This window comes from Macaca mulatta, chromosome 8 (assembly GCF_049350105.2).
Source record: "Macaca mulatta isolate MMU2019108-1 chromosome 8, T2T-MMU8v2.0, whole genome shotgun sequence".
Lineage (NCBI taxonomy): Eukaryota > Metazoa > Chordata > Mammalia > Primates > Cercopithecidae > Macaca > Macaca mulatta.
The window spans coordinates 64,388,442-64,413,657 of NC_133413.1; the positions used below are offsets into that span (position 1 = coordinate 64,388,442).

Genomic DNA, 25,216 nt, shown 5'->3' on the forward strand with positions numbered 1-25,216 from the left:
CGTTTTGCAGGGGATTATAGAGTTAAGTTAACCCCCAACAGATTGAGAACTCTCTGTGAATGTAAATCAGAATTGCCCTCTTTTGGCGTTGGATGGCCAACCAAAGAAACTACAGACAGGGAACAACTGGCCATGTATTTCAGGTGGTGACAGGGGTTGGAGGTAGCCAGTGTACCCAGACCAAATTCCTTTATACTGATTCATAGTTAAATATAATATAGACAAAACCAGCATAGATCCAGCCCTGTTTAACGGCTTATTGCGGGAAAAAAAAAAAAAAAAAAAAAAAAAGGCCACAAGTACAAGTAAGAGCAGCTTCGCCAGCAGACACAGAGTTAAAAGAAGAAATCCCAGAAACAGCAAAAGAAACCAGTTTTGCAGGAGCCGCCAGAGGTAACAGAAATTCTTCCTCCATATGTCCCAGCCTACCCCTCCTTTACCGAGGCCAACAGCACCCCAGGAACCAGGTTTAGGAGCTAACACGCCCCACGTCTCACCTCGAAGGGGAGGATCAGAGCCTTGAGAGGCCAGGGAAGGAAGTCAAGATAGTCAAGCGGGCAGTCTCAAATCTGGCCTTGCTCAAGCTATGCAAATGCCCCTGAGGAAGCAGCGATATACTGGGGTAGACGAAGACAGGCATATGGTAGAAAGGTGTGCCTTTGTGTATCAACCCTTCACCTCTGCTGATCTCCTCAATTGAAAGAATACCCCATCTTATACTAAAAAGCCTCAAGCCTTAATTAATTTGCTTCAAACTATTATCCAGACTCATAACCCTACTTAGGCTGATTGCCACCAGTTGCTCATGTACTGAGGACAGCTGGTTCACCTGCCTGGACCTGAAGAGGACGCTTTCTTTAGCATCAGACTAGCTCCTGACAGCCAGAAACTGCTTGCTTTCCAGCGGGAAGATCCAGGGTCAGGTGTCACCACTCATACACTTGGACCTGGCTTCCCCAAAAGTTCAAGAACTCCCCTACTATCTTCGGGGAGGCCCTGGCTCAAGACCTGCAAAAGTTTCCCGCCAGAGACCTAGCCTGCGTGTTGCTCCAGTGCGTCAGCGACCTCCTGCTGGGAGACGCCACGGCAGTCGGGTGCGCCAAAGGAACAGATGCCCTGCTCAGGCACCTAGCGGACTGTGCGTATAAGGTCTCCAAAAAAAATGCTCAGATCTGCAGACAGCAGGTACACTACCTAGGATTTACTATCCAACAGGGGGAGCGCAGTCTAGGATCAGAAAGAACGCAGGTCATTTGCAACCTGCCAGAGCCTAAGACCAGAAGGCAGGTGAGAGAATTCTTAGGAGCTGTAGGGTTCTGCAGGTTATGGATCCCAAACTTTGCAGTACTGGCCAAACCTCTGTACCAAGTCACAAAGGGGGTTGACCAGGAACCTGTTGAATAGGGGTCTTAGCAGCAAGCCTTCCGTGAGTTAGAAGAAACTCATGCCAGCCCCAGCCCTCGGTCTGCCTGACCTGACAAAGCCATTTGCACTATATGTGTCAGAGAGAGAAAAAAATGGCAGTTGAGGTTTTGACTCAGACTGTGAGGCCCTGGCTGAGGCCGGTGGCCTACCTCTCCAAACAACTAGATGGGGTTTCTAAAGGTTGCCCCCCGTGTTTGAGGCCCTTAGCAGCAATTGCCCTGCTAACACAAAAAGCAGATAAACTGACTCTTGGGCAAAAGCTGAACATAAAAGCTCCCCAATGCTGTGGTGACTTTAATGAATACCAAAGGACATCATTGGCCGACGAATGCTAGACTAACCAAGTACCAAAGTGTGCTCTGTAAAAATCCCCACATAACCACTGAAGTTTGTAACACCCTGAACCCCACCACCTTGCTCTCGGTATCAGAGAGCCCTGTCGAGCTTAACTGTGTAGAGGTGCTAGACTCAGTTTACTCTAGCAGACCTGACCTCTGGGACCAGCCTTAGGCATCAGTGGACTGGGAGCTGCATGTGGACGGGAGCAGCTTCGTCAACCCACAAGGAGAAAAATGTGCGGGATATGCAGTGGTAACCCTGGATACTGTCATTGAAGCCCAATCACTGCCCCAGGGTATTTCAGCCCAAAAGGATGAACTCATTGCTTTAATTCAGGCTGTAGAATTAAGTGTAGGTAAGACTGTGAACATCTATGCTGACTCTCAGTATGCCTTCTTAACCCTCCAAGTACATGGTGCATTATACAAGCAAAAAGGCTTGTTAAACTCCGGAGGAAAAGACATACAACATCAGCAAAAAATCTTGCAACTACTAGAAGCAGTGTAGAGGCCCCAAAAGGTGGCAGTCATGCACTGCAGGGGACACCAGCGAGCTTCCACTAGAGTTGCTTTCGGGAACTCCCAGGCTGACTCAGAGGCTGGGACTCAGAGGAAAGCTGCATACCGGGTGTCAGTCACAGCCCCCCTTCTCCCTCAAGCACCTGACCTTGTACCTACTTATTCTAAAGAAAAAAAGGACTTTTTCCAGACAGAAGGAGGACAAATAATAGAAGAAGGATAGATCCGGTTACCAGATAAAAAGATAGCTATGCCACAACTGCTAGGAGCCACAGCTGTACTGGCTGTGCATGAGACCACCCACCTAGGTCAAGAGTCACTTAAAAAGTTGTTAGGCCGCTTATTCTACATCTCACATTCATCAGCCCTTGCCAAAACGGTGGCACAGCCATGTATTACCTGCCAGCAGCACAATGCGAGGCAAGGTCCAGCCATTCTGCCCAGCATACAAGCTTATGGAACACCCCCTTTGAAGATCTCCAGGTGGGCTTCACAGAAATGCCAAAGTGTGGAGGTAACAAGTATTTACTAGTTCTTGTGTGTACCTACTCTGGGTGGGTGGCGGCTCATCCAACACAAACTGAAAAAGCTCATAAAGTAACCCGTGTGCCTCTCCGAGATCTTATTCCTAGATATGGACCGCCCTTATGAATCGGCTCAGATAATGGGCCAGCGTTTGCAGCTGACTTGGTACAGAAAATAGCAAAGGGATTAAAGATCACATGAAAACTGCATGCCGCCTACCAGCCGCAAAGTTCAGAAAAAGGTAAAAAGCATAAACTGGACACTCAAGCAGCTACTGAAGAAATATTGGCAGGAAATTCATTTAAAATCAGGTTTTTGCCTATGGTCGTCCTCCAAGTCAGATGCACCCCCATCAAACAAACTAGGTATTTCCCCTATAAGATTTTGTTCAGTCAACCACCCCCCAAATCCTAAGTCCCCAAAATTAAAGGTAATCTCCAGGAACTAGGGGAATTGACCTCAAAAAAAAGCAAATGCAGGCTTTAGGAATAGCCATACAAAGTGTTCATAATTAAGTACATAAAAATGCCTGTAAGCCTGACACTCCTTTAAATCTGGTGACTCTGTTTAGGTTAAAAAGTAAAATCTAATTTCTCTAGGATCCATATAAGATAGGCCCTATATTGTAATCTTGTTCACTCCCACTGCTGTTAAAGTTGCAGGTGTTGTGTCTTGGATCCACCACAGTTGACTGACACTGGCAGTTCAGGACAAGTGAACCAGCCAGTAGGACTCAGATCATCCAACCCGGCTAATCCTAAGGCGAGACCAAGCTGCTGCGGAGGAAACAACAAGCCCTGCTCTAGTCACACACCAGAAGCTAACTAAGCACTGCTGAGTTTGACGACTCATCAAACAAGTAATGTAGTTAGACATCTTAGGACTAGTATACTAAGACATCTTAGGACTGTATACTGTTTTACTATTGTTCTGTCACTGTACTCAATCTTTTTCCCAGGTAAGGACCTCTTTTGTCCTTGCTAGCACCTATATAAAAGTGTCCCCACTGTACACATACTACTTAGTCAAAGAACTCAGACCCGTCTGGCCCAGCAGCATTTCCAAGTCTTTAAGTCATTCTTTAAGTATATAAACCAAAAGTTACCAGAGCCTCCTCCCTTAGCTAAAAACATTGCCAGCAGCCTAGGCATTTCCTCACGTTATGTTTGTAGAAAGACTAACATAGGAGACCAATGGCCTTAGGAAGCAAAAAAGTTAATGCCTCAAAATAACTTTACTCTGACTAACTCTTTCCCCAAACAGACGCCCACAAGTTCAAATGTCTACCTCTTAAAAACGTCTATTATTAAAAGTCAAACCCCCAGCTACATGCTCAATTAAATCATACAGTTGCAGGCCGTCTTAGAAATAATCACTAATAAAACTGGCAGAGCTTTGACCATTTTAGCCTGGCAAGAAACCCAAATGAAAAATGCTGTCTATCAGAATAGACTGGCCCTAGACTATTTACTAGCAGCTGAAGGAGAAATGTGTGGAAAATTCAACCTAACCAATTGTTGTCTGCACACAGATGATCAAGGGCAAGTAGTTGAAAATATAGAGACATGACAAAGTTGGCACATGTGCCTGTACAGGTGTGGCATAGGTTTAATCCTAAGTCTTTATTTAAAAAATAGTTTCCAACTATAGGAGAATTTAAAACCCTCATCGTATGTGTATTGCTAGTAATAAGAACTGGCTTGCTGCTCCCCTGTGTATTACCCTTGCTCCTTCAAACAATAAAAAGTTTTGTTGCTATCTTAGTTCATCAGAAAACCTCAGCACAGATGTATTACATGAATCATTATCAATCTGTCTTGCAGGAAGACCTAAGTAGTGAAAATGAGAATGAGAACTCCCACTAATATGTGAGATTCTCAAAGGGGGGAATAAAGAGGAGCCTACTTCTCTTATTGTCTCATACCTCAGAAAAAGAAAGAGGAAGTAAAAGTTAAAGAAAGGCAAAAATGAAATCAATAGACAGCCTGGCACCACACCCCAGGCCTGGTTTTGTAGTTAAAAATCAACCCCTGACCTAACCACTTGTATTATCTATAGATTCCAGGCGTTGTATAAGGAAGCACTGTCAAACTTTCTGCTCTGTTCTGTTCTGTCTTGATAACTGATGCATGCAGCCCCAGGCACATACCCCATGCTTGCTCAATCGATCATGACCTTTCCACATGGACCCCTTAGAACTGTAAGCCCTTAAAAGGGCAGGCATTTCTCTCTTGGGGAGTTCAGTTTTCGGGACGCAAGTCTGACGATGCTCCCAGCCGAATAAAGCCACTTCTTTCTTTAACCTGGTATCTGAGGGGTTTTGTTTGCAGCTCATCCTGCTACGACAGTGTACTGAAACTGTGTGCTATGCCTTTATTTTCTACTTCTTATTTCTCTACTTTAGCACAAATTGAATTTTCTAACAAGTATTCCTGTCCGTAACTAAATTAGAGACAATTACAGAGATAAAAGTAAACACCCCCATAACTCTCTTAACTGAGAAAAGAGCTGGATACAAATGGAACAGCATGGTGTTCAAACCAGACACTGAAATGTTTTCTCAGAATACATTTTTGGGATATTTAGCAAGGCAGGAAAAACTGTCATCCAAGAGACTGTTTTCATTTCAGGCTTCTGAATGCCTAGCCCTTAAGGAAAATAAGGCAAGAAGAGCACAGCTCCTACTAGTGTGAGAGGTGCCTCTAGGAGAATGTGGTACAGATCTGATACAGTGTGGTGGGAGAAATCTGGTCTTTTAGGAAAACCTCTGGCCCTACACTAACACTTTGGCACCTTTATGCTGAATTCCTTTTTTAAAACAGAAGTAAAAACAGATGATAAACTTCATCTAATTCATCTAAGAGGATTTAGATTTTAAAATGTAACTGCTGCACTGCTGCACAATTCTTTTAAAATTTAAATGGAATAAAAATTCAATTAAATAATATTTACATCAAAAGGTACCTTTCTTAAGACAATAGGCTGATACTTCTCCCCCTCTTTTTGGTCAATTCCTTAGGTTTTTACTAAAGACAAAAACCTGTCAATTCATTTCGATTAGCTATGAAACATTTTTCCCCCATCAAGACGTAACACCTGGGTGACATACATAAAGGGACACTGAGAAAATAATTCGAAAACTTAAATCTCTTAGAGAGTGAATATAAAGTTTGCTCAATCTTAATTAAATTTTTAGTATATTCTGCCAACCATTCTAGTGAGGTTTATTGGATTTAAAAGATGTGCCGTCTCTACTAAAAATACAAAAAAATTAGCTGGGTGTGGTGGTGGGCACTTGTAATCCCAGCTACTTAGGAGGCTGAGGAAGGAGAATCGCCTGAACCCAGGAGGTGGAGGTTGCAGTGAGACGAGATCGCACCACTGCACTCCAGCCCAGGCGACACTGCAAGACTCTGTCTCAAAAAAAAAAAAAAAAACAGATGCGTGCATGCGCACACACACACAAAGCCCATGAAATGAAATATGCCAAGTGACCACAAATGTAACTGCTCCACTCACACAGAAGGAAGAGAAAGCAATGAAAACCAAAGCAAGTTAATTCATTTTTCTCTACTTCTCCTTACTAGACCAGCCTTTTCTTCGTCTATGCTTTACTGATCCTTTAAATCCCACTTCAGGTACCTGTTTGTCTAAGAAGCCAATCATAAGCAAACAAAACCAAAACATGAACTAGATCCACAGATCCCCACACTTAGTCATGTGCACCTATGTGTGAAACCTGTAATTGATTTTATGTTTAATTATGAAGTCCATAGACTACATTATCCATCAGGGGTTTTCTTTACTGTCAAAATGCTTATTTTCCAGCTCTTCTAAATGTTTACTTAGGCTGATACTTTGCAACAATCTGAGATTTATGTTATGCTGGCATTTCCAAATCAACTGTAATTCAGTGGTGCATAGTGTCCAGAAAAGTTAAAGTTAATACAGTCTTAGGAAACATTTCTAACTTGCAAAGAAGCAGCAACCTTCGATTGGGAGGCTGAATTACCAGTTGATAGTGAGATAACAGCTGTAAAAAATTCCTCTTTACCTGGAATTAGTTTTCATATTTTAAAAAATCCAGTTATATTTGTTTTTTTCAAATATACAAAACATATGACATTAAAAACATTTTCATATGTTCCTCCACTAAAAATGTCATAATAATGTGGAAAATTCCAGGTACCCAGAAAGAGACCAGGTACCCAGAAAATTTCAGCTACCTAGAAAATTCCAGAAACCCAGAAAGAGAATCTAGAAATTAATTTAGAAATTAGAAATTAATTATGGAAAACATTAAATCTAGAAATGTTATGTTTATTGAAAATCATGTGGAATGTTTTGGTAACTTGATTATTATCCTAAAAGTTAGCTAAAACACATAAGAGGTTTTTTTTCTCTCTTTAGTTCGTAACTCTTCTAATCACTGTATTTATGCCTCTGCACTTACAGAATAACTAAAATATGCAAAGCTGATAAAAATACCAGAGAACAAAGTAGTATCATCCATACCCTCAGCCTTGCTGAGTTTTTGTTATATTAATTTACCTAAGCATAAAAAATCGAGATGGTAACATTCTTATAACTTATTATGCTGCTTAAGAAAGGGCTGAATAAGAATCTAGAGACAAAAATAGAAAATTCTACATGAGATCCTCTACCTACAAACGTCAGTGTTTCTTTCCTGAAGTCCTGAGCTGTTCTTATGCACATATTGCTGCTTCTGCATTAGAGGCTGATTACATTTAAAATCATTCTGTAGGAGAAAAACAATTGACATTTTATGATGTTAAATGGATGAATTAGGTGTATATACACAAGTTCTCTAAGTTGTCACTGTTTATATATTCTGCCAAATTTATGAATATAAAAATCCAGCACTGCACAAAAGAACAAAGGGCACACCAGGAATGCCATGGTGGGCACAAAAAGATGAGAGCTGTGGAGGCCCACGAGTAGGACTGGCCTGCTCAGGCTTCCCAGCTGAGGGCGCCCAGTGGGTGCCACTGTCCCCTCCCTCCCCAGCAACTTTATTCCTCCCCCACCGCTCCTCACCCACTCTCAGTCAGGGTTATTTATAATCCATTGTTCCACAGAAATACAGATGTGATGTGGAAGGGGAGAAACGCTGGTATTCTAACACCTACAATTCAAGGATACAGTTTTGAAATCAATCATAAAATAATTAAATAAGTATTTTCCCATTATATAACTCTATACTCCATGTGATATAAACTCAAATGTATCTCTACATTATCAAGAAACTTAATATTTAACTCCTTATAACAGAATCAAAATCAAAATCCATATCTGAGCCAGTTCCATGATTTCTTTTTTTTTTTTTTTTTTTTTTTGAGACGGAGTCTCGCTCTGCCGCCCAGGTTGGAGTACAGTGGCCGGATCTCAGCTCACTGCAAGCTCCACCTCCCAGGTTTATGCCATTCTCCTGCCTCAGTCTCCCGAGTAGCTGGGACTACAGGCGCCCGCCACCTCGCCCGGCTAGTTTTTTGTATTTTTAGTAGAGACGGGGTTTCACCGTGTTAGCCAGGATGGTCTCGATCTCCTGACCTCGTGATCCGCCCGTCTCGGCCTCCCAAAGTGCTGGGATTACAGGCTTGAGCCACCGCGCCCGGCCCCATGATTTCTTAAGTAACATAAATTACACTTAAAATATAATTTTGAAATTATACTTAACATTTTTTAAATTCATAGCAGAAAGTAATAAATGTTAACTTTATTGTATCCCAAGTTACAATTTAATCTGATAAACAAAAACTTCAGGAATAATGCAATATCAAAAACCTAAAAATCCTTTAGGGCAGAAAAGCCCAGGGATGCAGGCAAAGTGCTGCTGCTGCTGCCTGTTACGCAGACCTTCATGCTTTCATCTGTGCTTGCATTTTCATTATTTTCAAATAACTATTTCACTATGGAGGGCTAAATTACACTATTTACAATAACTCGTTTCCATTTAAATCAAGCCAGTGCTAAAAGAAAAACTCCACTGTATTTTCAAATTTTCACTTGGTACAAAAGAAAACAATTTAGAGAAATTTATAGATTCTTTAGAACCCCAGTAACATATTGTAGTTTAAAAAGCCCCTATTTTAGGCAGGTAGAAAGGTAGTCTTTACAAGTATAGTTTAGAATAGACAACTAGGTTACCTGAAAAAAGGTATTGATCCAAACCTCTTTTACATTTGGGGATGTAATTTGCAAAAGATTACTTTCCAAATGGTATTCTATTTAGTCTCATATTAAACTGGTATTGTAATAAATTGTTATTACTTGAGTAACTTTCATTCTCTGGCACACAGAGCCACAGAAATTTATAAGTCACAATCAAATACAGAGATCACAGGTGAATTTTAATCTTCCTTTATATAAAAATTTCTCTATGAAGGAAGTGTGGGAAAATACTAACACTAAGCTTCTCCATTAAATGCAAAGGAAATAATCATAGCTAAAACATTAAAATTTTAAAAGTTTGGCATATAATTAGAAAGATAAAGGAAAAAAGAATACTCTCTCATAAAGAGCAAATAAAATAGTATTTCCCTGTAAAGACAGAATACTCTTCCTCTTATAATCATACACGGAGAAAGGTACTATGAGACTACACCAAGTTTCTAAATTCAAGAAAAAAGTCAAATTTTAAATATTTCATCTTCAATACATGATCATCTGAACAACAAAAATTCTCAACCAAAAAATTTCCTCCACTGGCAAACATCCTGTTTCACACACATCTTGCCTTTCATATTAGGAATATACATTTTTTAAAACAAGAAAACCACTAGATCCAACAAGAAAGATTTCAAGAGAAATAAACTAATAAAAGAATAATTATATTTCAATAGCCCTAATTTCGACACGATGGGAAAATAAAACTTTGACTTTCATAGAAACTTTAGAAAAACATCTGGCAACTATAAGTTCATTGGTTGCAACGGCCTCAAATTCTATTAAATGCCAACATCCTTTAAATTAAATTCCTGTAAGAGATATAAAACAAACCATAAAATATGAAATTACTAAATAATTGATTTATCTTGAAAAATCTAGCTTGGGGTAAAGTGAAGTAAGGAGAGAAATCCAGTGGTGTATCCTAAGTTTTACTGACAGACCTGAAGTTTTTCCTCCTGCTAAACAGATAAAAACCATTCTGGGGTTTTTACCTTCTGTTTTGATCCCATTCTTCTTGCACTGAAGTTATGGAAAAAAGTAAAAACATTTTCAGCCCATCAAGTGCTGTCAGCACTAGCTCTGAATCTACCCCAAGTCCATCTACTTCTTATCTCAATGTTTATCGTCTACGCCAAGCCACCAACTATCTCAGCCCCAGACTATCATGAGAACCAGTTCAAACGCTCTTCATTCTTTCTCACTTACCCTTACACAATCCATTCTCCAGAGAGTAGCCAAAGTGACCTTTTCGAAACATAAACCACACCTTGTCATTCCCCTATTTAATATCCTTGCAATGGTTTTCAACTCATCTTACAGGAGTCAAATTATAGCCTACAATGCCCTACATGATCACGTCTCTGCCTACCTCTCCTGAACCGTATTTTTCCCCTTGTACCGTCCTTCATGTCAGAGTTTGCCCTTGACCATCCTTCATATCAGAGTTTCCCAACCTCGGCACTGACGTATACTTCTTTAATGCTGGGGACTGTCTGCATTACAGGATATTACCAGCACTCCTGGTCTCTATCCACTAGATGCCAGCAGCACCTCCAACCCTGAGTGTCACAATCACATAAGTCCCCGCACATTGCTTTAAACAAGCCAAGTTCATTACTATTTCATGGCCTTTTCACCTCTCATTCCCTCTACCTAAAATGCTTATTCACCCCAGTAATAGAGCTGTATGGCTGGTTCCTTTTCATTACTATCATCTTAGCTATGTGGCCTACTCAGGGAGGCTTTCTCTAATCATCCTATATAAAGTTGCACTCACTTCCATCATACCTAACATCATTTAACTTATCAAGGTACAAATTTGTACACTTATCAGAGTACAAAGTGCTCAAAAAGCAGTTGTCAGAATTTACATAAATGTCACTATTTATGATAAAAGTGTTAAGTGGCAGGAACATAGTATTTAACACATGATACCACAGCAGCACTCCTGGATAGTCTCCTACACTGTATTTGCCTGCATCCTCAAAATGCACCCATGCTAATGCATCATTAATCCTCTCCTTTGGAAGGGCTGGTAGCATTACTGTCAGTTAAAAGCAATGTATATTTGTTCCTGATGCCTTAACAAAAATAGTCCAAAACAGAGCATCCTTCCAGAGGCTGGGGAATGGAGAGGCATTTGAACTGTTTAGGATAGTGATGAAGGCACTGAACACCCAATCTACAGCTAAAAGCAGCTATGCCAAGAGGAATCTTCATTTCTTCATTTCTTCTATTATATACACAAAGGGCTCACCAGTATTATGTCTAAGTAGTTACTCTTTAATTGATCTTGTTTTAAGTGGATACAAAAAAGTCACTAATTTTTATTTTAAAAATAAAAACAGGCAACAAAGAAGCACAACTTTAGTTACTTCAAAAGCATAAACTATATGAATGAAATGTGAGAGCTGAATCTGAGTTTCATCAGCTTTTAGGGTTTTTATGTGAATTGGTAAAATTCATTCAATTTACCATATGCTGAATAGTCAAGCCTTGCAAAATTGTGGCGTCTCTAAAGGAATCAGTAGTCCAACTGCATTCAACTCCAAAAAGGACTGACTGACTTATGTCACAGGATCCTTTGAGTTACCTCTGGAGTTGTTTTTGAAATTATTATTTTGAATATACACTCAAGACCTTGAGTATCTTTTTAAAACTATTGTGTTATTGCTCTGAATTACTAAAATATATTTCTACATTTTGAATCAAACTCACTGATTTTAAAAATGGTCATTCAAAGCATTTACATAAGAACTTTTAGAATGGCAAGTGAGAGTTTGCAGACTAATGTACGAGTGTGAGCAAAAAGCCATGGCATACCAGTTGTGCACCATGAGCTTCTGCACGGCCAGCAGAGCGTTATAGCGGACCTGCTGGTCTTCGTGATGCATGTGGTTCATGACCAGCTGCTTCCCACCGAGCTGCTCGATGACCCTGCAAACGGGAGAGACATGGTGAGGAAGATGCAATTACTCTCAAATTCACAGTTTATAAACAGGCATCTCAAATACCAAAATGCTAAAAAGGAAAGTAACAATGTACGAAAATAAACCAAACGTGTCTTTTTTTTTTACATCATTTTCCCTGAACCACAGATTTACAGTATTCAAATATTTTTTTTTTAATTCCTAATGATAAATCCAACAGCTGTCCTCATTTCTCATCTCTAATCCAGAAAAGTATGATCTGCCCAGATACCACCCAGTCACCAGCATTTTAGATCATGGTTTTCTAAGTGGTTGAGTATTAACGTTTTTATTATCAGTATTTCTTGCTTGTTTAAAATCAGTATTGAACACCATCTAATTTTCATAATATACAATCAATATCAAGCCCACCAGTGACTGTGCTGTGTGACAGATAGGGGCTTAGAGGTAGACAGCAGGGAACAGAGGGTTAAAGAGCACCCATGCTAATTTCCTGGAAAAGACTACTGATTTTAAGATATCCACCGGTTTCTCAGAACAATGGGATATGCCATGTGACTTGGGCAGTGAGATGGAGGAGAACATTCATATCTTCGAGAGCACCGAGATGACTGACAACCGACACTGCTTTCTATCACCACACTTCCAACACCCTGAAAATCCACTTATTACATACACAAAGGAAAGTAAAAATGGTTATTTTCGTCATGCATAGAAATAGGTCCTCTGTTCCTTTGCAAAAGTGTGGTTACAGACAGAGCTGTGGAGTCTCAACTTCCACAAAACAGTATGGACTGCCCTGTCCATTCTTCAGCCACCAGTCCTGTCTAGTGGAGGATACCTATTATATAGTCAGTGACAAGTGGCACCTTAATACAGTACGGTGTTTGGTGGTTTAAGACAATCTCACAGATCAGTAAGGTTTCTGGGGTCAGAAAGAAATAAGTAGATGGGGTCGGAGTGAAAGGGAAGCTTTTATCTGCATACCTTTTTATATTTTATTCTTTAAAGCATGGTTTTTTTAAAAAAATGTATTGAACTGAGGGGAACAAAAAAGAACATAATGTAAGTATCATCAAACATTAACTGAGTGCTTACTGCATGCCAGGCACTGTACTTTAAAACATTATCTAACAAATCAGCTCAGCCATTTATCAAACATGTTAATTAGACAAGTCCTTTACCTGGTAAATTCCTCCCTGACAAATAGGGAGGACAAGGACATCTTTACAGCGTTGCTGTGATGATTAAAGGACATAAAGCCTATGTCCCTGCAGGACACCAAGCCCAGCTCTGCAGCGATGATGATACAAGATGCTCTCCTGCCTCCCATTCTCACTGTAGCCAAAGGGATCTTAGCAAAACTCTGCATATTATTTTTACTACTTAAAATTCAGTGGCTTCTACTTCTCTTAAGAAAAGGACCCAGGCCAGGCTCATGCCTGTAATCCCAGCACTTTGGGAGACCAAGCTAGGACAAATTGCTTGAGCCCAGGAGTTCGAGACCAGCCTGGGTCACACAATGAGATGCTGTCTCCACAAAAAAATTAAAATAAAAAATTAGCCAGGCATGGTGGTGTGCACCTGTAGAAACAGCTGTTTAGAAGGCGGAGGTGGGAGGATCACTTGAGCCCAGTTCAAGGTTACAGTGAGCTATGATCGCACCACTGCACTCTAGCTGGAACAACAGGGTAAGACCGTTTCTTAAAAAAAATAAATAAAAATAAAACAAAGGACCCAAATCCTTAAAATAGCTGACAAGGTCCTTTCACAGTCGGCTTTGGAGCCCCACTGAGCTTCACAGAGCACGGTCACAGGCTGCTTGTTCTCTAGACTCCTCTGAGGCCTGAGCTAGCAGCCAACAGCACCATAGCTCCTGCCTGAAGGAAGCTTCTCTAATGCACGAGTTTTCTCCACAGGCACGTAACAGCCCCTTCTTGCGCTTAGGAACATTATACACCACTCCAGCAGAAGGTCTGGGGCAATTTTAAACAGCAAAATCGCCCCCACACACACACAAAAACCCCACAAAACTGCAAAAAAAAAAAAAATATGGCACTAAACAGACCACGTAAAGGATGCTTGTTTCTAGCGTAAAACAGAACACAGGATGGCGGAATGTTGCCTTGTTCCCCCACAGCTGCGGATGTGTCCATGCGCGACTCCAATTATTCGACAATTCTATACATGTCCACGGATAACTGCGAAAGCGTCTCTAGTATTGGCACGGGTGTTGAAAATAAACTTTTTAGGAGGTGGGCAAATTCACAATTCTGGAACCAATGAATAATGAGGATCAAAATACAATCTCAGAAAACTGCCATGTTGTGAGCAAAATACGACTGAATCCCGAAGTGCTGGGATTACAGGTGTGAGCCAGCACGCCCAGCGATCCTTTCTTATGACTCAAGAAGTCTATTCTTGATAACTTGGTAAAAGTTCAAAAACAAAATAATTCTAATACTTGACATGAAAGAATTACGTAATTTAAAATGCTTGAGTATTATGATTAATCTTTTAGAAAACGTAGTTCAAATTGTTGGTCTGCAAATCCACTGAACATCCATAAAGTTTGGAAAACAAAAAAAAACAAAAAAACCTCCTATAACCATGAGAGAAAACACTGTTTTGTTTTGTTTTGTTTTGTTTTTTGAGAAGTTTCAAAAAGCAGAGTCTTAATGAAAGGAGAAAATAATTCGAAAACATATCTCAAAGCAGAAGGATCCGGAGCTTGCAGAGAAAATAAGTTATGCTGGTGAGAGGCTTCAGAATAAAGAATGACTATATTAGTCCACGATGTAAATATAAGCCACTGGAAGGACGTAGAAAAGAATTAGCATGGCCACAGTTTTGGGCCCAAAAAGGCTATTTCAGGAAAAGCACGGAGGATCGACTGCAGCGGTTACTGGTGATAGGAAGTCTAACGAAGGTACAGCATGGTGGGAGAGATCATCCTTCTTAGGGAGAAACAGTAAAGCAGGAAGAAAGAAAGGAACGGAGCAGTAGAGCAGAATTACGTGAAGGCACAGCAGGCTTCGGCCTTGGCAGCAGGTCAGGTGTGCACAACATAGCCAAAAGGTTCCATTTGAAACACTGGCTGGCTACTGAGGCAGTGCTGTGAGAAGATAAATTCTTCAACAAGCTTTTCACTTTCAGGATTTTAGAAAAATCATATTTTTATCTTCATTTGCTTTTTAGCACTTATAAATCTAAGAGGGCTCTATATACTATCGATCCGTCTGTTTTTCATGTTTAACACATTTTAGATGAGTTACAGATTGGACTATTAGCTACATTCATGTTTGCCTTATCTAAAGATCTTTAATTTTCCATAGAAAAACAGATTATTTTGGAATGATATTAATTTTGGACAGCTCTTGATATTACAGTGTCAAGAACTATGAGGGTCCTAGTTTTTACCCTACTTGCAGCTAACAAGTTAGCCTGCCACAGTTTCATGGATCCTGGTAGAAGACATGAGACTCCTAGGTCTGAGACAAAGGATAGTTTATTGTTCACAGCAACAGAAATAGCAAGATATTGGCATTTTAGTGCTGGTCCCCCAAGCCTCAATTTCCACAAGCCAACATAAAGGGAGCCAGATGAGCCCTGCACACTGTATAAGAGGAACCCTAAACTTAGAGAAACCCCAATCTCTCATATGGCAGTAAGCACATCTGCCCATTGCTCTTAGGCAGACGAACCTCTCTGTAAAGCACATTCAGTGCCTTGTCTTGCAAGAAGTTCAGAAAGGTGAGAGACAGAAGTCCAAAAGGCTTATCGGGAACAAAGAAAAACGAAAGGCATGACAAATGTCTTCGTACAATATCAACCCCTCATTTTTACACCATCTTACCTTCCAAAAAATTTATCCATGAACACAACACTTGTGGGTGGTTCTGATGAATTTGGCTGGCACAGGCTGGGACCAGGTCCACTTAATTAGTTTTATATGCCATTTCATTAAGGTTACTTACTACCTACAAGACTCCAAGCACCAGGATAAGGCCAACATGCAGCAGTGACCTCACCACCCATGTCCCGCAGGGTCCTGAACTCAACCACCTAAACAAATGCAATGAATCATCAGAGTCTACAAGGACAGCCTCCTTTTACAGAGCTCTCCACAATTGTCTGATGACTACGCAATCTACTGGTAGTGTTTCCTGAAATACTTCAAGGTTCCTTATGACCACCCCTAAAGTGCAAGTTACTGTCCCTTTAAGAGGCAGATGAGTTAATGCCTGGCTTCCATAAAGTATAATACCAGGGTACTCATCGTGCCCCTGGAAAGTGGTTTATCATTGCTGGGGCCACCCAAGTGAGACCTTCATGAGTTAGGAAACAGGCTGGGTGACCTCCTGGCTGGATGATAAACCTTCAGAGTCTGAGTTCAGTTCAAATAACTGAGTCCTTATTTTAAGGAGAGACTGGCCTATTTGTCTATGCACCAGTCAGAGGACATTTGTCCATACCATGGGATGGCTGAGGGATAGCTTTAGAATTGGGGAAATGGGAGAGACATACAGAGTTGCTGACAGGCATTTTGCTTAGGAGGTGCAGGAGCCACCATTATCTCTTCTGTTTCCAATAAATTTTTCAGTAAGGTTAAACGGAGTGGCCATGGTATAGCAGTGAAAGCTATCTGGCAGTTGGTGACAGGCCCAGCACTCAGTTAAACAGAAGTCACTGGCAACAGCTTGGGAGATTTGTGTGTTTTCCTTTGAAGAAAGCTCTAGAGGCAGTTCACTGGAAACAAAGATCACTGACGTCCCTCCCTCCCCTGTATCTCCAGGTTCTGAGGAGGTATTCTTCAGATGCTGAGGTTGCTGCTATCCTTCCACTGCTACAAAATCTATGTGCCCCATTCCAATAGCTAGCCTCACTATTTTTTAACCATCCCTTAATTGTATCCAGATATTTGGTCTGAAAGGGCCAAGTACAAAAGGGACAACCACATTTCTGCGAAACTTGCAGAAATCCATTAAGTTTCCGTCTTAGTGTGCGTGAGTCACTACAGAGGGACTTGGCAAGCACTAACCAAGCAGTCCTTTTCCTTATGATTCAGGTTACGTACGGGGGGTGGCAATTCTTTTCCTAAGGGCCAGATAAGTAAATATTTTACACTTAATTCATCTCTGTAAGTACAAATAGTAGACAAAAAATAGCCAGTGCTCGCAAAATGGCTACTGAATTAAATCATACAAACCAAAGAAAATCTTTAACATGAAATATCTAATGTGATCTACACAGTAGTATTATACAAGTGTACTTATATTTTTATACTACTTTTTTTTTTTTTTTGAGACAGACTCGCTGTCACCCAGGCTGGAGTGCAGTGGTGCGATCTTGGCTCATGGCAACCTCCGCCTCCTGGGTTCAAGCAATTCTCCTGCCTCAGCCTCCCGAGTAGCTGGGCCTATGGGCGCGTGCCACCACGCCCAGCTAATTTTTTTTTTTTTTAGTAGAGAAGAGGTTTCACTGTGTTAGCCAGGATGGTCTCAATCTCCTGACCTCGTGATCTGCCCACCTTGGCCTCCCAAAGTGCTGGGATTACAGGCGTGAGCCACCGCGCCCGGCCTATACTACTCATTTTTAACTGGGTTTATCATAATTCTCACTACTGTGGCAAACTTGATTTCATTTACTTTGTTAGTTCCTTTGCTAACCTACTCCATTTTTGATAAGCACATTATTTTAGACTCTACATTGAAGGTTTCAAGAAACCAAATGAAATGGCTTTCTCTTACCGTTTGCCTCGTGGATAATGCCGCACATATTCTCCAACATCATGAGCAGCAACAGCTAAGACCTGGGGATCATCTGACACTTCCAAAAGTTTTGTCAAGATTCTGAAACAAATTTTATCCAGAGAGATCAAGTTCTAATTTTTCTATAGAGGACAACAGAGCACAGGTATAATGAAGATATCTTCCTGAAAATAGACATTAGTATATTCATATTCTTCTAAATATTTCACTATTACACACAAATTTGCAGTTTTCAAAGCTTCATACATACATAACAAGTTTCTTTCAGATTCACAATGTAGGCCATGCACAATTTCCAAAATATCAGGGACTCCCCGCCTCAAGAAAACTAGAAGATGAATAAAAGTTATTTTAACACAAAACGGCTACTTATATACATTTTCATAAGCCATTTGTAAACCCTAGGACCTACTGTATTTTAATGCTCAAGGGCCTAAAAATAGATGGAAAACTTCTCAATTCATTCTAAAAGCAGAGCATAACTGTGATAACCAGTCAGAATGAAGGTTTTTTAAATGGCTTGGTAGAAGACCAACATATAAAAACAACTCTTTCTAATATCCCAGCAACTCAGAAATAGATACATAAAAACCTTAACAAATTAGCCAACTGAACCCACTAGTACACTGAGAGACAATATTCAGTTTTCAGCTCAAATGTCATCTCTTGTATAAGAGGCCAGGATTACCCTAAGGCAGTACTCTCCCCATCATTCTCTTTTCCTTCTCCACTTTTCTTTATAATACTAATTACCACCTGCCATTGTAATATGTATTAAGACAGTCATGTTAAATGACTTCAAGTCATAGGAAGGAAAAATGACAGATCACAGATCAATACATTTAGTCTGATGACATGTATAAGTAATGGTATATAAAGATGTAGGTAAGGTATGTCTAGGCACCGAAAGAGACCATGGCCTGCTGATCCTAGTTCCTCCTCAGGAAGAGTCTGAGATTGAATAGCAGTGAAGAAACCGCTCCACTTTAGTTCTCTCTGCCTTCAAGATGAAACAAGACATATATTCAGTTTCTCATATATCTATTTATGTTTTTAACATTTCAAACTATGTACGTTTTTAAAAGGCTAACTTGCAAATTATTCTAAAATTAAATTTAATTCAACTGAAACATTTTGATAATTTCAAAAGATTACTTCTATGTTTTATTTCGATAATTTAAATATCAAGAAATTTTATGAAATTATAAGCAAATTACATTAACAAAAATTATTTAAAATATAACATTTGTTCTCAAGAAAAGAAAAATAGCTCAGAGTCGTCAAAGCTATGTGAAATATATAAAATTTTTCACACCCAGAAACAAGAGTGTGGGTCCAAGGGCAATTATTTAAAGGCAGTTTGTCCCTAACTGTCCCACTCATTACCCTCATGTTCCTGGAATTTGTGATACGAACATCAATGTACAGCTAATCAACAGTTTATGTCATTTTAATGTAAATTCTTGATAAACGACTTAGGAACTGCCTCTTCTTTTTCCCTTAAAAGCCCACTTGTAACTGCTACTAATTGGAGTGTATATTCAAGGCAACTTGAATCTATGCTCTCAGGTAGCCATCTTCAAGCTTTGAGCTCGAACAATCTCTGTATTTAATCTTACTTTCTAAATTTCGTTATTTAAGACTGACATTCTGAATACATCAAACCAGAAGTCAGAAAACAACAGCTCAAGTCCAAACCCAGATGCCATCTGTTTCTGTAAATGTTTTACTGGAACACAGCCACGCTCATTAGTTTACTTGTTGCCCATAGCTGGCACTGCAATGGCAGAGGTGAGTAATTTGGGACAGAAACAAAATGGTTCAAAAGTCAAAAATATTTACTACCTGGGTGGGTCTTTACCAAATCACGCTGCCAATCCCTGCCTTAAACCATTCTCAGTGACTTAAGCCATTCTCCATACGGCTGAGACCCTCCCTGATACCCAAAATACGGTGTACACACCAGCAGCATGGACATCGCCTGGTTACTTAGAAATGCTGACCACAGACCCTAATCTAGGACTACTGAATTAGAATCTGCATTTTAACAAGATCTCCATTAACATTTGAGAAGCACAGCCTTAGAGTCAAATAATGTTAGAACTGGAAGGAATCACAGACTTTCTAGTCAAATCTGCAAAATGTGGACATGATTTTAATTCTTACCCTTCAGGACCATTAAGTCCACTAAATATCTTCAGCAACAATGAAAACATCTTTGTATTATTAGCTATAAACCTGCTGAGCATGCTATTTCTGTGTCAAATAATCAATAAAAATGTTCAAAAGAACAGGTTCAAAATAAGAGATTTTATGGTACGCAATGAGAGAGTTCCCTCCAAGATGTATCTGAATACAGTTAAGTCAACAATAGATTCAACAATCACAATCCAAACCTCTATTGCCACATTAACCACAAGTCATGATTCTATCAAATAGTTCAATGGATCCAGGCAGCAACACACCACAGCTCTGTAGTTAGACCAAATGTGATTTCTGCCTCGACATTAGCTAGAAATGTAATCTTGAAAAGCATCTGTTATAATCAAATTAGAATTTACACTATTATTCTAATTGATCACTCAACAAATACGTTCATTCTCTTTCACAATGTTTTCCCTCAGTTTTAGAAACTTGTTTTCCCTCTCAGCTTTTCCTTTTCTTCTATCTCCATGGCTTCTTATATTTCAGAGTATTTCCTTATTCAAAATACATATTTATTTCAAAACTACTAACATACAAGCTACAAGGTATTTTCTCTACAGTTCAAAAGTGAGAGGGAAAAATTAACTTACCTACTTGCCAAGTCTGGAATTACCTGACGTAAGTGTGGTTATCCACAGATAAAAGGAAGACCAGTATGCATGGTGCTTTTTAAACAGCAGAATCAAATAAAGATTTCATCCAGATCTATCTTAAATGGGCAGCACTAGTACCTGTCATTGACCTCTTGCAGATAATTTGTAAGAATGTAAAGAGTATCAGGTGACATGATCAGGGGGTTGTTAAGCTGCCGCTCTAAAATAATAATTGGTTGCAGCTGGCGCCAGGGAACGACCGTTTCCCAACAATAGAAAACACCTGAAGCTGGTGATCAGCAGCTTCCCAATAGTATCTCAAGAGTGGGGTGGGCAGGCTTAAGCATGCGCATTAAGGTGCAAAATGGCCGAGTTTAACCGGTATATGACCTTCCTCTAGGAATGCTCAACCAAGGGGAAAATGCCTTCAGTGAGCATGAACACAACTTCAGTAAACATACTGTGCACCCTCCCAAGTGCTGGCAGGCCACTGAACGTGACAGGCTAGCCCAAGGGAAACATCGAGGGAGGAGAAATGGAAACTCCAGAACCATGCCAATGTATAAAACCCCAAGTCAAGGGCAGAACAGGGCACTTGGATCTCCCAAGTCACCCACCTGGCCCTCTTCCAAATGTACTTTACTTCCTTTCATTCCTGCTCTAAAACTTTTTTAATAAGCCTTCACTTCTGCTCTAAAACTTGCCCTGGTCTCTCACTCTGCCTTAAACCTATTTCTGCCCCTCAGCAGAATTATTTCCTCCAAGAAGGCAAGGATCGAGTTGCTGCAGACCCATACATATTCACAACTGGTAACACCCCAAGTGACAGAAGAGACTCCCCTTCTTGGCCAAGGGGACCCCAGAGAAACCTCAAAAACTAAGTTTCAGGCTATGATGGGAAGAGGGATCAGACAAAACTCGTAATACCCCTTCCCTTTTGGAGTTTAGGCACAACTGGCCACCATTAATGTAAAACAGAAATCAGGTACACTTTCTCAGGGCTCCGTAAGACTGTTTCTCCCAAGACGGTGGTCACTCATATTGGCTCAGAAGAAACCTCTTCTGAGGTTTCACAGAGTTTGGTTTCTCCATTAACAAGAATAAAAACTAAAGACAAACAATAATTTTAAATTTCTCATCATCATATAAACATAAAAGAAAAACACCATATATCAGCTGGGCGCGGTGGGTTCACGCCTGTAATCTCAGCACTTTGCAAGGCTGAGGCGGGCGGATCACGAGGTCCGGAGATCAAGACCATCCTGGCTAACACGGCGAAAACCCGTTTCTACTAAAAAATAGAAAAAATTAGCCAGGCATGGTGGTGGGCACCTGTAGTCCCAGCTACTCGGGAGGCTGAGGCAGGAGAATGGCGTGAACCTGGGAGGCAGAGCTTGTAGTGAGCCGAGATCGTGCCACTGCACTCCAGCCTGGGTGACAGAGTAAGACTCCGTCTCAAAAAAAAAAAGAAAAAGAAAAAGAAAAGAAAAATACCATATACCATTGTTCCTGGCTATTCAGAAAAATCACAGTGTCATACAAAGATAAAGGGAATAATCTGAAGAAGCCACAAAAATTAAAACCTAACACCAAAAACTAGAAGGTACCCTTTTCAAAAGTCTCTTTAAGTGTATCATAATAAAGATACACATAATGCTTTTGTAATAATTTGTAAAACGTTCCCCTCCATTATATTCAAGTTTTCTAAAAACTAGATTTAAAAAAAAAATCCAAGCTCTTTTTGTTGTTAAAACTCAAAGTCAAAAGGTAACAATGAAAAACTAATCCATTCCTTACCACTTCCTATTCTGTCAGTCTTGCTGACATCAAGCACTCACTTTGATTTACCACACTTCGTTTAAATAAGAATCATGTATCATTTTCAGTAATACACAGAAAATTGAGTCTGAACAACACAGACAGGTGGATCTAAAAAATGTTCCATCTGGATGCCTCATTTAAATGACAGTAGGAGGATTTCTTAAAAGTATAAATCTATAAGGAAGGACGAAATGGGAAATGAAACAAAAACAATAAAATATTGAAGCGGAAAGTCAGAAGAACAAATATTAAATATGAGAAAACCAAATACCAAGCTGGCAGGGAGGTAAGCCAAGGAGCAACCTGATTTACAACACAGAACTAATTATACCAGTATTTTTAGATACCAGGCTCAAACTGTGCTGCCTCATATGACAACCACTAGCCACATGTGGTTTGTTTTAAAGTTAAATTGGTTAAAATTTAGTTTCTCAGTTACCAAGAACATTTCCAGTGCTCTTTAGTGACAAACTATTGTACTGAGCAGAACAGATATAAACTACTTCTATCATCACAAAAAGTTCCATTGAAGTTGAGGTAGAAGGTGAAAAACTGTAATGCAATATCTATAGGAACACTATAAAAAAATCACACACAAACGAATAAATGTAATGAAAAACGGACAAGAGAGTAACATTATCCGACGGAAATCCTACATAAATGAAGGGATATACTACCATGTTCATGGATTGGAGGACCCTCCTTCCAAATTAAAATAATATCAACTCCCCCTGGAATAAACTATGGCTTCAATCCCAATCAAAATACCGGTCAAACCATTTGTTTGACAAGCTGATTCTAAAATGCGTACAGAAATGCGGAAGTCCAGAAAGCACCAAGACACCTTGGAAGAACAGGTAAGCTCATACTATCAGACACCAAGACAGAAAATAATGAATGGCAATTAACATAACATAGTATTGGAGTAAGAACAGACAAATAGATGATGGAATGGAACAAACAATTCATAAAGACATTTGCATAGGAGAGGTTCTAGCCAGAGCAACTGGGCAAAAAACAGAAATAAAAGGCACCCAGATTAAAAAAGTGAGAAGTAAAACTCTCTATTCACAGATGACATAATCTTGTACAGTTGATCATTGAACAGCACAAGTCTGAACTGCACAGGTCCACTTACACATGGATTTTCTTACACCTTTGCCACCCTTGAAACAGCAACACCAACATCTTCTCTTTCTCAGTCTCCTCAACACGACGATGAGGAGGATGAAGATCTTTACAATGATCCACTTCCACTTAATGGACGGTAAATATATCTTCTCTTTCTTATGATTTTCTTAATAATATTTTTTATCTAATTTATTGTAAGAATACAGTATATAACACAGGTAACATTCAAAATATGTATTAATCAACTGTTTATTATCAGTGAGGCTTCTAGTCAACAGGAAGTTATTAGTAGTTAAGTTTTGGAGAAGCTAAAAGTTATACGTGGCTTTTTGACTGTGGGGAAGGAGGGTCGGCATCCCTAATTCCTGCATATTCGAGGGCCAACAGCAGACAGAAAATACAAAGGAATCCAATAAAGAAAAGGGTATTATAAGGTCAATCTACAAAACTCAATTTTTTTCTATAAACTTGAAATAAATAATTTTAAAAAAACAACTTCATTTACAATAGCATCAAAAGGACAAAATATTTAGAAATAAATTTAACAAAAGACATGCCAAATTTATATTCTGAAATCTACAAAACACTGTTGAAAGAAATTAAATATGATCTAAACAAATCAGAAAACATCCCAGGTTCATGGATCTGAATACCAAATACTTCCCAAACTGACATACAGCTTCAACGGAATCCCTATTTAAGTCCAAACTGGGTTCTTTGTAGATTTTAACGAGGTGATTCTAAAATTCATATGAAATGTTAAGGGACCCAGAATAGCCAAAATCATCTTGGAAACAAGAGAGCAGACTTCTTCCAGTTTCTGGTATAGCATGTAAAGAGCTTGGAAATCATCACTCCGATCTTCACAGCAGGAAAAAAAACAAATGCTGAACAAAACAAGTCGTCTTAGATCCATCAGGATCCATCAGAGAACTGAGGTCCCAGGACAAAGCACCTCCCTGGAAGCTAGAGAGATGGGTGACAGAGAATCAAAGCTTATTGGGAGCAGAAACTGCTGTTGGATCTATCAACTGGTAGAAACACTTAAAGGGAAACTGACTAATTGCTAAAGATTGAACAAAAACTAGCTAGAGAAATAAAAACCCCAAGGAGTCTAGTCTTATGGAAGTTAGGTGGCCTTCACAGTGCTCACCTAAGGAGAAGTGGATAATCGAATAGGCCTATATCTATTAAAGAAATGAGTAATTAATAACCTTACAAAACAGAAAGCAACAGGCCTACATGTTCTCACTGGTAAATTATGTCAAACATTTAAGAAAGAAACAATACCAATTCTCTACAGTCTCTTCCAGAAAACAGAAGCAGAGGGAACAACTCTTAAATCATTCTATGAGACCAACATGACCATAATCCCAAAATCAGAAAAAGACATCACAAGAAAGGAAATTTACAGAGCACTATCTCTCATGAACACAGATGCAAAAATCCTCAACAAAAATATTGGCAAATCAAATCTAATAACATGCAAAATGAATTATTAAACTATGACCACACAGGATTGAGTCCGGCTATGCAAGGCTAGTGTAATATTTTGTAGTGTAATATTTGAGAATCAATTAATGTAGCCCATCACACCAACAGGCTAAAGAAGAAAAACCATATCAATAGAGTTAGGAAAATTATTTGACAAATTCAATATCCATTCATGATAAAAACTCTCAGCAAATTAGGAATAGAGGGAAACATTCTCAACTTTACCAAATAAAGATAGTGTGCAAAAAAAAAATCTATAGTTAACATCATACTGA

The 25,216-nt window shown here is 39.6% G+C and overlaps 1 protein-coding gene across 2 annotated transcripts in view; it reads right to left on the reverse strand.

Moving 5' to 3' along the window:
- ATP6V1H (ATPase H+ transporting V1 subunit H) overlaps nt 1-25,216 on the reverse strand; it is a 120,593-nt gene that overhangs the window by 16,636 nt on the left and 78,741 nt on the right. For both annotated transcript variants that reach the window (XM_015145373.3, XM_015145372.3), the window contains 2 exons: nt 17,677-17,778; nt 11,820-11,933 (listed from right to left, as the gene is read on the reverse strand). In XM_015145373.3, coding sequence (XP_015000859.1) covers nt 11,820-11,933; nt 17,677-17,778 — 216 coding nt within the window. The remainder of the gene's footprint in view (nt 1-11,819; nt 11,934-17,676; nt 17,779-25,216) is intronic.